General features: G+C 46.9%; 1 protein-coding gene across 1 annotated transcript in view; it reads right to left on the bottom strand.

Moving 5' to 3' along the window:
* The window catches only part of tmem116 (transmembrane protein 116), a 10,924-nt gene extending 441 nt beyond the window's left edge, over positions 1–10,483 (bottom strand). Inside the window, exons 1-11 of the mRNA XM_034612056.1 lie at positions 10,341–10,483; positions 9,155–9,201; positions 8,952–9,015; positions 8,686–8,817; positions 1,899–2,003; positions 1,604–1,653; positions 1,441–1,524; positions 1,185–1,320; positions 959–1,103; positions 669–748; positions 1–219 (exon numbers count right to left, since the gene is read on the bottom strand). The exon at positions 1–219 is cut by the window's left edge and continues 441 nt beyond it. Of these exons, the coding sequence (XP_034467947.1) occupies positions 49–219; positions 669–748; positions 959–1,103; positions 1,185–1,320; positions 1,441–1,524; positions 1,604–1,653; positions 1,899–2,003; positions 8,686–8,817; positions 8,952–9,015; positions 9,155–9,201; positions 10,341–10,391 (1,065 nt within the window). The 5' untranslated portion in view covers positions 10,392–10,483 and the 3' untranslated portion in view covers positions 1–48. The remainder of the gene's footprint in view (positions 220–668; positions 749–958; positions 1,104–1,184; positions 1,321–1,440; positions 1,525–1,603; positions 1,654–1,898; positions 2,004–8,685; positions 8,818–8,951; positions 9,016–9,154; positions 9,202–10,340) is intronic.
* Between the last annotated feature and the right edge of the window lie 1,045 nt (positions 10,484–11,528).

Genomic DNA, 11,528 nt, shown 5'->3' with positions numbered 1-11,528 from the left:
ACTGCAGATGTAGTGAACAGTTTGTCCCTCCCTGTCTGTCTGTCTGTCTCAGCTGATGTGGGGCAGCGCCTGGTAGTTTTTCTTCTTCTGTGACGACAGCAGAGGCGTCTGAGTGTCCACGTCCCGAGACAGAATCGACCTGCCGGCGCGGCGAAGGCTTGTGTGCATCCAGCCGTAGACCAGACAGTTGAGGAAACCCTGCGAGGCCGAGGTGAACGTCTGTGGACAGAAGACGAGTCACTGAAAGTTCATAAAGATTACACTCAACAAATCCACGTCATATCTTCAGTTTCTAACGTTTTGGTCTCAGTGACATAACAAATGAAACCGTGTGAACGGGACCTTTTACTTTTCAGAAGAATCATCTACTGATGGTGTCTCAGAAACTGAAGTTTAAACATGGAGACACCAGCAGGACTGTGTCCGACATGAACTCCAGAGAATGTCCACAACTTAGTGTCGGGAGTTTGTCTTTCACATGTGGAGACGGCAGAGAGGTGGAGCTCCTGAATCGTCCCCTAACCGGCGGGCACGATGGGACATGATCTGGGACATTGTGATGTCACGTGTAAGACAGATGGACATCTGGTCGAATGGGAGGAGGAGCCAGAGTGAACATCTCTGATTGGTCTGGTTGCCAGTTGTGTTCTTAAAGAGACAGTCCTGACCTGTGAGACGTAGAGGACGGCCGCGGATTCGCCCTGACACGCTGACGGCTTCACCACCCGCAGGAACGCCAGGGCCACGGCTGAGGGAAGACAAACCGTCAGATTCATGTTTAAAAGCAACTTCTATACACATATACACATATACACATATACATATATACACATATACATATATACATATATATATATATCTTAACCCTGCTACTTCCATCACTGGAACCGTAGCAGCCAATCGGACAGCTCCCTGTCCCATCCCTCAGTAACCATGGTGATTGAGTAAGGGGACAGACCTGGACCCCAGCAGAGGATGAAGACCAGCGGGTACAGCAGCATCCGTCGGTCCATCACACGGAAAGAGGTCCGCTGCTCGTTGCCAAGGTAACCGCTTGAGGTCACAACCCGCCTGTAAATGCGACGCGCTTTCACCATGAAGACCTACAGCAGAGGGAGGAGAGCGAGGCCGCCATCTTGTTTAGTGGTAAATGAACGGCCACGTTTTTACGAGCGCAAACTCACTGTGATGATGAGGAGCGTGAGGACGAAGGTGATGAGGAAGACGGCGATGGCGTAGGTGTGCAGCAGGCGGCAGGCTCTGATTGGCTGCTGGAGCTCTGAGGTCAGGTACAGCGCTCCAGTGTCCATCAGCAGACACCTGGTTTGGTACGGTGCGCGACGAGGGTCAAAACACAAATAAAACATCGCACAAAGATGAAATCGATTTTGAACTAATTTTCTCTTAATCATTTCAAATGTATAATAATAATCTCCTCACCTGTACGGCAGACTGAAGTTGGTCTGACATTGGCTGATGTTTCCTTGTATGAACACGGGCGTCATGAGCAGCAGAGGAACCAGCCTGTGAACAGGTTCTCCGTCAACACGCATGTTACATGTATGTGCTTATAGCCTGGAGGAAAATGAAGATTGGAACTGACCCTGAGAGCAGAGCCGTGGTTTTATCAGCTGTTCTCACTCTGTTAGAAAACTGGGAACACAAGAAGAAGAGCATCTCGTCTTCATCACTGTTCACATGTTTCATCACACTCTGAACACAGGCTGCAGCTTGTTGTGTTAGTAATCTGTGTCACATGTGTACCTGAGTGTGTGTGCAGGTGTGTGTGCAGGTGTGTGTGCAGGTGTGTGTGCAGGTGTGTGTCCAGGTGTGTGTCCAGGTGTGTGTCCAGGTGTGTGTGCAGGTGTGTGTCCAGGTGTGTGTCCAGGTGTGTGTACCTGTACAGAGTATCCCTCCAGGCAGCTGTAGAGCTTCTCTCTCACTCCTCTGTAAAGGTTCCACATGTAGTTCAGTGTGTAGAAGAACGAGGACATGTAGAGAACCTGATGGAACAAACACACTTTAGAGTTCTGTCTCTATGGGATGGAGGTTTAGTGATGTTCTGTGTCTCTATGGGATGGAGGTTTAGTGATGTTCTGTGTCTCTATGGGATGGAGGTTTAGTGATGTTCTGTGTCTCTATGGGATGGAGGTTTAGTGATGTTCTGTGTCTCTATGGGATGGAGGTTTAGTGATGTTCTGTGTCTCTATGGGATGGAGGTTTAGTGATGTTCTGTGTCTCTATGGGATGGAGGTTTAGTGATGTTCTGTGTCTCTATGGGATGGAGGTTTAGTGATGTTCTGTGTCTCTATGGGATGGAGGTTTAGTGATGTTCTGTGTCTCTATGGGATGGAGGTTTAGTGATGTTCTGTGTCTCTATGGGATGGAGGTTTAGTGATGTTCTGTGTCTCTATGGGATGGAGGTTTAGTGATGTTCTGTGTCTCTATGGGATGGAGGTTTAGTGATGTTCTGTGTCTCTATGGGATGGAGGTTTAGTGATGTTCTGTGTCTCTATGGGATGGAGGTTTAGTGATGTTCTGTGTCTCTATGGGATGGAGGTTTAGTGATGTTCTGTGTGTCTATGGGATGGAGGTTTAGTGATGTTCTGTGTCTCTATGGGATGGAGGTTTAGTGATGTTCTGTGTCTCTATGGGATGGAGGTTTAGTGATGTTCTGTGTCTCTATGGGATGGAGGTTTAGTGATGTTCTGTGTGTCTATGGATGGAGGTTTAGTGATGTTCTGTGTCTCTATGGGATGGAGGTTTAGTGATGTTCTGTGTCTCTATGGGATGGAGGTTTAGTGATGTTCTGTGTCTCTATGGGATGGAGGTTTAGTGATGTTCTGTGTCTCTATGGGATGGAGGTTTAGTGATGTTCTGTCTCTATGGGATGGAGGTTTAGTGATGTTCTGTGTCTCTATGGGATGGAGGTTTAGTGATGTTCTGTGTCTATGGGATGGAGGTTTAGTGATGTTCTGTGTCTCTATGGGATGGAGGTTTAGTGATGTTCTGTGTCTCTATGGGATGGAGGTTTAGTGATGTTCTGTGTCTCTATGGGATGGAGGTTTAGTGATGTTCTGTGTGTCTATGGGATGGAGGTTTAGTGATGTTCTGTCTCTATGGGATGGAGGTTTAGTGATGTTCTGTGTCTCTATGGGATGGAGGTTTAGTGATGTTCTGTGTCTCTATGGGATGGAGGTTTAGTGATGTTCTGTGTGTCTATGGGATGGAGGTTTAGTGATGTTCTGTGTGTCTATGGGATGGAGGTTTAGTGATGTTCTGTGTCTCTATGGGATGGAGGTTTAGTGATGTTCTGTGTCTCTATGGGATGGAGGTTTAGTGATGTTCTGTGTCTATGGGATGGAGGTTTAGTGATGTTCTGTGTGTCTATGGGATGGAGGTTTAGTGATGTTCTGTGTCTCTATGGGATGGAGGTTTAGTGATGTTCTGTGTCTATGGGATGGAGGTTTAGTGATGTTCTGTGTCTCTATGGGATGGAGGTTTAGTGATGTTCTGTGTCTCTATGGGATGGAGGTTTAGTGATGTTCTGTGTGTCTATGGGATGGAGGTTTAGTGATGTTCTGTGTCTATGGGATGGAGGTTTAGTGATGTTCTCTGTCTCTATGGGATGGAGGTTTAGTGATGTTCTGTGTGTCTATGGGATGGAGGTTTAGTGATGTTCTGTGTCTCTATGGGATGGAGGTTTAGTGATGTTCTGTGTCTCTATGGGATGGAGGTTTAGTGATGTTCTGTGTCTCTATGGGATGGAGGTTTAGTGATGTTCTGTGTCTCTATGGGATGGAGGTTTAGTGATGTTCTGTGTCTCTATGGGATGGAGGTTTAGTGATGTTCTGTTCTGTGTCTCTATGGGATGGAGGTTTAGTGATGTTCTGTGTCTCTATGGGATGGAGGTTTAGTGATGTTCTGTGTCTCTATGGGATGGAGGTTTAGTGATGTTCTGTGTCTCTATGGGATGGAGGTTTAGTGATGTTCTGTGTCTCTATGGGATGGAGGTTTAGTGATGTTCTGTGTCTCTATGGGATGGAGGTTTAGTGATGTTCTCTGTCTCTATGGGATGGAGGTTTAGTGATGTTCTGTGTGTCTATGGGATGGAGGTTTAGTGATGTTCTGTGTCTCTATGGGATGGAGGTTTAGTGATGTTCTCTGTCTCTATGGGATGGAGGTTTAGTGATGTTCTGTGTCTCTATGGGATGGAGGTTTAGTGATGTTCTGTGTGTCTATGGGATGGAGGTTTAGTGATGTTCTGTGTCTCTATGGGATGGAGGTTTAGTGATGTTCTGTGTCTCTATGGGATGGAGGTTTAGTGATGTTCTGTGTCTCTATGGGATGGAGGTTTAGTGATGTTCTGTGTGTCTATGGGATGGAGGTTTAGTGATGTTCTGTGTGTCTATGGGATGGAGGTTTAGTGATGTTCTGTGTCTCTATGGGATGGAGGTTTAGTGATGTTCTGTGTCTCTATGGGATGGAGGTTTAGTGATGTTCTGTGTCTCTATGGGATGGAGGTTTAGTGATGTTCTGTGTCTCTATGGGATGGAGGTTTAGTGATGTTCTGTGTCTCTATGGGATGGAGGTTTAGTGATGTTCTGTGTCTCTATGGGATGGAGGTTTAGTGATGTTCTGTGTCTCTATGGGATGGAGGTTTAGTGATGTTCTGTGTGTCTATGGGATGGATGGTTTAGTGATGTTCTGTGTCCAGTCTATGGGATGGAGGTTTAGTGATGTTCTGTGTCTCTATGGGAATGGGAGGTTTAGTGATGTTCTGTGTCTATGGGATGGAGGTTTAGTGATGTTCTGTGTGTCTATGGGAAGGGAGGTTTAGGTGATGTTCTAGTGTCTCTATGGGATGGAGGTTTAGTGATGCTTCTGTGGTCTATGGGATGGAGGTTTAGTGATGTTCTGTGTCGCCTATGGGGATGGAGGTTTAGTGCTGTTCTGTGTCTCTATGGATGGAGGTTTTAGTGATGTTCTGTGTGTCTATGGGATGGAGGTTTAGTGTAATGTTCTGTGTCTCTATGGGATGGGAGGGTTTAGTGATGTTCGGTCTCCTAGGGATGGAAGGTTTAGTGATAGTTCTGTGTGTCTATGGGATGGAGGTTTAGTGATGTTTCATGTGTCCTCTATGGGTATGGGAGGTTTAGTGATGTTCTGTGTCCTTCTATGGGATGGAGGTTTAGTGATGTTCTGTGTCTCTATGGGATGGCAGGTTTAGTGATGTTCGTGGTCCTCGACTGGGATGGGAGGTTTAGTGCATGTTCTGTGTCTTGCTATGGGATGGAGGTTTTAGTGATGTTCTGTCGTCTCTATGGGATGATAGGTTTAGTGATGTTCTGTGTCTCTATGGGATGGAGGTTTAGTGATGTTCTGTGTCTCTATGGGATGGAGGTTTAGTGATGTTCTGTGTCTCTATGGGATGGAGGTTTAGTGATGTTCTGTGTCTCTATGGGATGGAGGTTTAGTGATGTTCTGTGTGTCTATGGGATGGAGGTTTAGTGATGTTCTGTGTGTCTATGGGATGGAGGTTTAGTGATGTTCTGTGTCTCTATGGGATGGAGGTTTAGTGATGTTCTCTGTCTCTATGGGATGGAGGTTTAGTGATGTTCTGTGTGTCTATGGGATGGAGGTTTAGTGATGTTCTGTGTCTCTATGGGATGGAGGTTTAGTGATGTTCTGTGTCTCTATGGGATGGAGGTTTAGTGATGTTCTGTGTCTCTATGGGATGGAGGTTTAGTGATGTTCTGTGTCTCTATGGGATGGAGGTTTAGTGATGTTCTGTGTCTCTATGGGATGGAGGTTTAGTGATGTTCTGTGTCTCTATGGGATGGAGGTTTAGTGATGTTCTGTGTCTCTATGGGATGGAGGTTTAGTGATGTTCTGTGTCTCTATGGGATGGAGGTTTAGTGATGTTCTGTGTCTCTATGGGATGGAGGTTTAGTGATGTTCTGTGTCTCTATGGGATGGAGGTTTAGTGATGTTCTGTGTCTCTATGGGATGGAGGTTTAGTGATGTTCTGTGTCTATGGGATGGAGGTTTAGTGATGTTCTGTGTCTCTATGGGATGGAGGTTTAGTGATGTTCTGTGTCTCTATGGGATGGAGGTTTAGTGATGTTCTGTGTCTCTATGGGATGGAGGTTTAGTGATGTTCTGTGTCTCTATGGGATGGAGGTTTAGTGATGTTCTGTGTCTCTATGGGATGTAGGGCCGTGGCCCTCTAACCCACAGTGTATTCAGGAAACTCCCTCATGCTTCACAAACAGAGGAAGCAAAGGAGACACTCCTAGCGAAGGACACTTCATATCCAGGGGAAGGGCACAGGGAGAGGAATTGGGACGGGGCCGTAAACTCTCTTCTTCTGTGGTACAGGTGTTCACGTGCACTCTCTTTGAGCGTGACCGTGCACGCTGGTGTCACGTTCACGTCTCTCAGGGATAAAAGCAGCAGCTGAGCTCGCTGCCTCTGAACAAAGGATGTAGGTCAGGAATGTTTCCTCATGTTTTCTCTTGTGCTGCTCTACTTCATCTCTCACTGGCCCAGTTCAGATCCAATCTGACCAATCAGGACCCTGCGTCATGACCTCAGAGGTCATCCAGGTCACATAAGCACCAGCAGCAGCACAGACTTCAGTCCATGAAGTTTCTCCTCCATCACGGAGCTTCTGTTTTCACCGTTGATCTCCAACCTGTTCATGAACGTCACTTCCTGTGTTGGACTGAAACACGAGTCCTGAGACAGTTTGTGAAACTTTTAAATTCAGCTCATTTAAACTGATGTGACGGTGTCTGATGATGTTGAAGCATCAACGTGCACACACACGTGCTCGTCATTTCAAATGTGCAGAATCAGATTCAGTGAATCACTTTGTGTGACGTTTGCTTTCAGGAGCGTTTCTCCGCAGGAAGTTGAGAGTTTCCTGAACGATTGAACTTCAACTTCACATGAAGGTTCCTGATTTTAGAGAAACTCTCAGTGGTTTGTCCTTCGACCTTCAGCCGTTGGAAAAGGTCAAAACTTAAAGAAACTGAATTGTCACAGTTTCTTCTTCAAACGTCTTAATAAGTAAAACTGGCCCAAGTGAATAATAACATGTGAATAATAACAGGTTGTAGCAGTGTGTGTTGTTGTGTTAGGTTGTGTTACCTGCTCCACAGTGTGCAGGTTGTAGCAGTGTGTGTTGTTGTGTTACCTGCTCCACATTGTGCAGGTTGTAGCAGTGTGTGTTGTTGTGTTACCTGCTCCACAGTGTGCAGGTTGTAGCAGTGTGTGTTGTTGTGTTACCTGCTCCACAGTGTGCAGGTTGTAGCAGTGTGTGTTGTTGTGTTACCTGCTCCACATTGTGCAGGTTGTAGCAGTGTGTGTTGTTGTGTTACATGCTCCACAGTGTGCAGGTTGTAGCAGTGTGTGTTGTTGTGTTACCTGCTCCACATTGTGCAGGTTGTAGCAGTGTGTGTTGTTGTGTTACCTGCTCCACAGTGTGCAGGTTGTAGCAGTGTGTGTTGTTGTGTTAGGTTGTGTTACCTGCTCCACAGTGTGCAGGTTGTAGCAGTGTGTGTTGTTGTGTTAGGTTGTGTTACCTGCTCCACAGTGTGCAGGTTGTAGCAGTGTGTGTTGTTGTGTTACCTGCTCCACAGTGTGCAGGTTGTAGCAGTGTGTGTTGTTGTGTTACATTGTGTTACCTGCTCCACAGTGTGCAGGTTGTAGCAGTGTGTGTTGTTGTGTTAGGTTGTGTTACCTGCTCCACAGTGTGCAGGTTGTAGCAGTGTGTGTTGTTGTGTTACCTGCTCCACAGTGTGCAGGTTGTAGCAGTGTGTGTTGTTGTGTTACATTGTGTTACCTGCTCCACAGTGTGCAGGTTGTAGCAGTGTGTGTTGTTGTGTTAGGTTGTGTTACCTGCTCCACAGTGTGCAGGTTGTAGCAGTGTGTGTTGTTGTGTTACATTGTGTTACCTGCTCCACAGTGTGCAGGTTGTAGCAGTGTGTGTTGTTGTGTTACATTGTGTTACCTGCTCCACAGTGTGCAGGTTGTAGCAGTGTGTGTTGTTGTGTTAGGTTGTGTTACCTGCTCCACAGTGTGCAGGTTGTAGCAGTGTGTGTTGTTGTGTTACATTGTGTTACCTGCTCCACAGTGTGCAGGTTGTAGCAGTGTGTGTTGTTGTGTTAGGTTGTGTTACCTGCTCCACAGTGTGCAGGTTGTAGCAGTGTGTGTTGTTGTGTTAGGTTGTGTTACCTGCTCCACAGTGTGCAGGTTGTAGCAGTGTGTGTTGTTGTGTTAGGTTGTGTTACCTGCTCCACAGTGTGCAGGTTGTAGCAGTGTGTGTTGTTGTGTTAGGTTGTGTTACCTGCTCCACAGTGTGCAGGTTGTAGCAGTGTGTGTTGTTGTGTTAGGTTGTGTTACCTGCTCCACAGTGTGCAGGTTGTAGCAGTGTGTGTTGTTGTGTTACCTGCTCCACAGTGTGCAGGTTGTAGCAGTGTGTGTTGTTGTGTTACCTGCTCCACAGTGTGCAGGTTGTAGCAGTGTGTGTTGTTGTGTTACCTGCTCCACAGTGTGCAGGTTGTAGCAGTGTGTGTTGTTGTGTTACCTGCTCCACAGTGTGCAGGTTGTAGCAGTGTGTGTTGTTGTGTTACCTGCTCCACAGTGTGCAGGTTGTAGCAGTGTGTTAGGTTGTGTTACCTGCTCCACAGTGTGCAGGTTGTAGCAGTGTGTGCTGAGGCCGCTGCAGCTCTCTGAGAACACAGCGGCTCCGATCAGCCAGCAGAGGGCGAGCAGCAGGTCGGACACGCTGAGCAGGAAAAGAGGCTGAAGCTGAAACACAAAGTCACATTGTGCTGCTTCAGGTTCCTGATTCATTCTCCTCTGCAGCAGCAGCAGAGTTTGAGTTTGTTTGCTTCTGTCTCATGTGACCCAGGTCTGTTAAACTCTGACAGCGAGCGACTGACCTCCGGCGTCCGGCTGAGTCTCTGTGACATCACACAGACGATGACGGAGCCCGAGCCCAGGACACTGCAACACAGAGCCACAGAGTTCACAACACGTTCACGTCATCATGTTTCAGGGGGAAACAAACTTGTTGGGTGAAATGAAAGTGTAGAAACAGATTTAACAGTTCATCAGACTGAAGTTGTGTGATGACATCACTGACCTGAGCAGAGCCATGACCAGCTGGACGCACCTGACGGCTTCATACACCTGCGACAGGAAACAACAACAACAACACGTGAGGCAGCAAAACACACGTTTAAAACCAGAGAGAAAAAAATAAAAATAAAAGAAGATTTTCTTCCATTTTGTATTTTGAGGAAAAAGTCGAGATTTCAAGATAAAAGTCAAACTTTTTGAATAAATCACAAAACATGAAATATTCACTAAATATCAACTTAACTGTCAAAATGCAAAAGGAAAAATCTACTTGTGACTTTCATCCCTTCTGGCTGACACTAACAGTGATGTCACAGTGATGTCACAGTGATGACGGGGCTCAGAGGGAAAATACACATGACGGAGACATTGAGTTTGTGGGATTATTGATTATTGATAAGAACAAAAACATCAGGTGTGAAGTTGAAATAGAAAACGAGCAGCAGCATCGAACACGTTTCTTCTTCTCATCAGGAAACTCGTCACTTTCTAAACTGATGAACTCAAACTGACTGTTCACAGGTTTTTACCAGTAAACTTCAGTAACAATATGAAGTAAACTGTACAAACCGGTTATTGTTGTACATGTTATATTTCTGTTGAAAGCTGCAACATTACATGTTCAATTATGACAAAACATAAAATAACTGGTTGAACAAATGTTTTTTCAATAATCCTTCACAGCGAAGTTTAACATCTGAATCACAGAAACTGTTCCTGAAGAATCTGAACGTGTCACAACTACATACTAATAATCATATATGTAAATGTATAAATATATGGAATGCAGCAGTTTGCTTCTCGTTATGTTCTTCACATGTGAGCAAACATCCTGCGAGACAGTTTGATATTTTCTTCAGTAAAAGTTAAATATATAAAAATCCACTAACTGTATGAGTCATATCACAATAAGTCAAATAATACAAATCTCGTTTCTCTGTTTGCACACGTCACTGAGCAGCAGGTGCGATTTCGATCTCTCTGGTAAAAGTTCAGTTTTCAGTCCTGATGTTGAATTTGATTAAACTTCTTATTGAAACAGCCGAACCGTCTCCGGAGCCTGTACTGGTTCTGAGTGGACCTCAGGTGAAGAAGAGATGAAACCAGAACAACACGAGCTCCAGCCCCGTCAACATGAAACTGCATCAACAGACAGAACCAGGCTGCACGTGGACAGATGGGGAACTGACCTCAGACCAGTCGACCGCGGCCGTCGTGTTTCTCTCGGAGCTGTTGGACATGTCCTGCTGACGGTCCAGAGATCAGCTGAAAGGTAAAAGAGGAAGATCGGTGTTGAGGCTCGATGTCCAAGTGTCAGACAGACCAGCAGCAGCCTGACTATCCTGCAGCTCAGAGGGGAGGCTGCACCTACTCCCCCTGACAGCGCCCCCTGGGGGAGCAGGATCACAGCTCGACTCCGGGACCTGTCCCTCTACTGACCTCCTCTGGACAGTTTTCACACGACACACAGCGAGTGTCTTGTGGCTGTGATGAATTCTGCAGCCTCTAGGGGACACTGGATTTACTGCTCATCCCATAACTATAATCTTAACATATAACATTATTTATAACTGACTCTACAACGACACCTTTATTCTCTGTGACGTCCCTGTGACGTCCCTGTGACGTCCCTGTGACGTCCCTGTGACGTCCCTGTGACTTCCCTGTGACGTCCCTGTGACGTCCCTGTGACGTCTCTGGGACGTCTCTGTGACGTCCCTGTGACTTCTCTGTGACGTCCCTGTGACGTCTCTGGGACGTCTCTGTGACGTCCCTGTGACGTCTCTGGGACGTCTCTGTGACGTCCCTGTGACTTCCCTGTGACGTCCCTGTGACGTCCCTGTGACGTCTCTGTGACGTCCCTGTGACGTCTCTGTGACCTCTCTGTGACGTCCCTGTGACGTCCCTGTGACGTCCCTGTGACGTCTCTGGGACGTCCCTGTGACGTCCCTGTGACGTCTCTGTGACGTCCCTGTGACGTCCCTGTGACGTCTCTGGGACGTCCCTGTGACGTCCCTGTGATGTCTCTGGGACGTCTCTGTGACGTCCCTGTGACGTCCCTGTGAACTCTCTGTGACGTCCCTGTGACGTCTCTGTGACTTCTCTGTGACGTCTCTGTGACGTCCCTGTGACGTCCCTGTGAACTCTCTGTGACGTCCCTGTGACTTCTCTGTGACGTCCCTGTGACGTCCCTGTGACGTCCCTGTGACGTCTCTGGGACGTCTCTGTGACGTCTCTGGGACGTCCCTGTGACGTCCCTGTGATGTCTCTGGGACGTCCCTGAGCCCCAACGACCCAGGGCTTCATTCTCCTGTGCAGAGAAACAGAAGAACTGGTGGAGCTGCTCATTGGCTCCTTCCTCCATCACGTGACACCAT

This window comes from Hippoglossus hippoglossus, chromosome 16 (assembly GCF_009819705.1).
Source record: "Hippoglossus hippoglossus isolate fHipHip1 chromosome 16, fHipHip1.pri, whole genome shotgun sequence".
NCBI lineage: Eukaryota > Metazoa > Chordata > Actinopteri > Pleuronectiformes > Pleuronectidae > Hippoglossus > Hippoglossus hippoglossus.
Note: the sequence above shows the minus strand (reverse complement) of the source record. Positions and strands in the feature narration are given on the sequence as shown.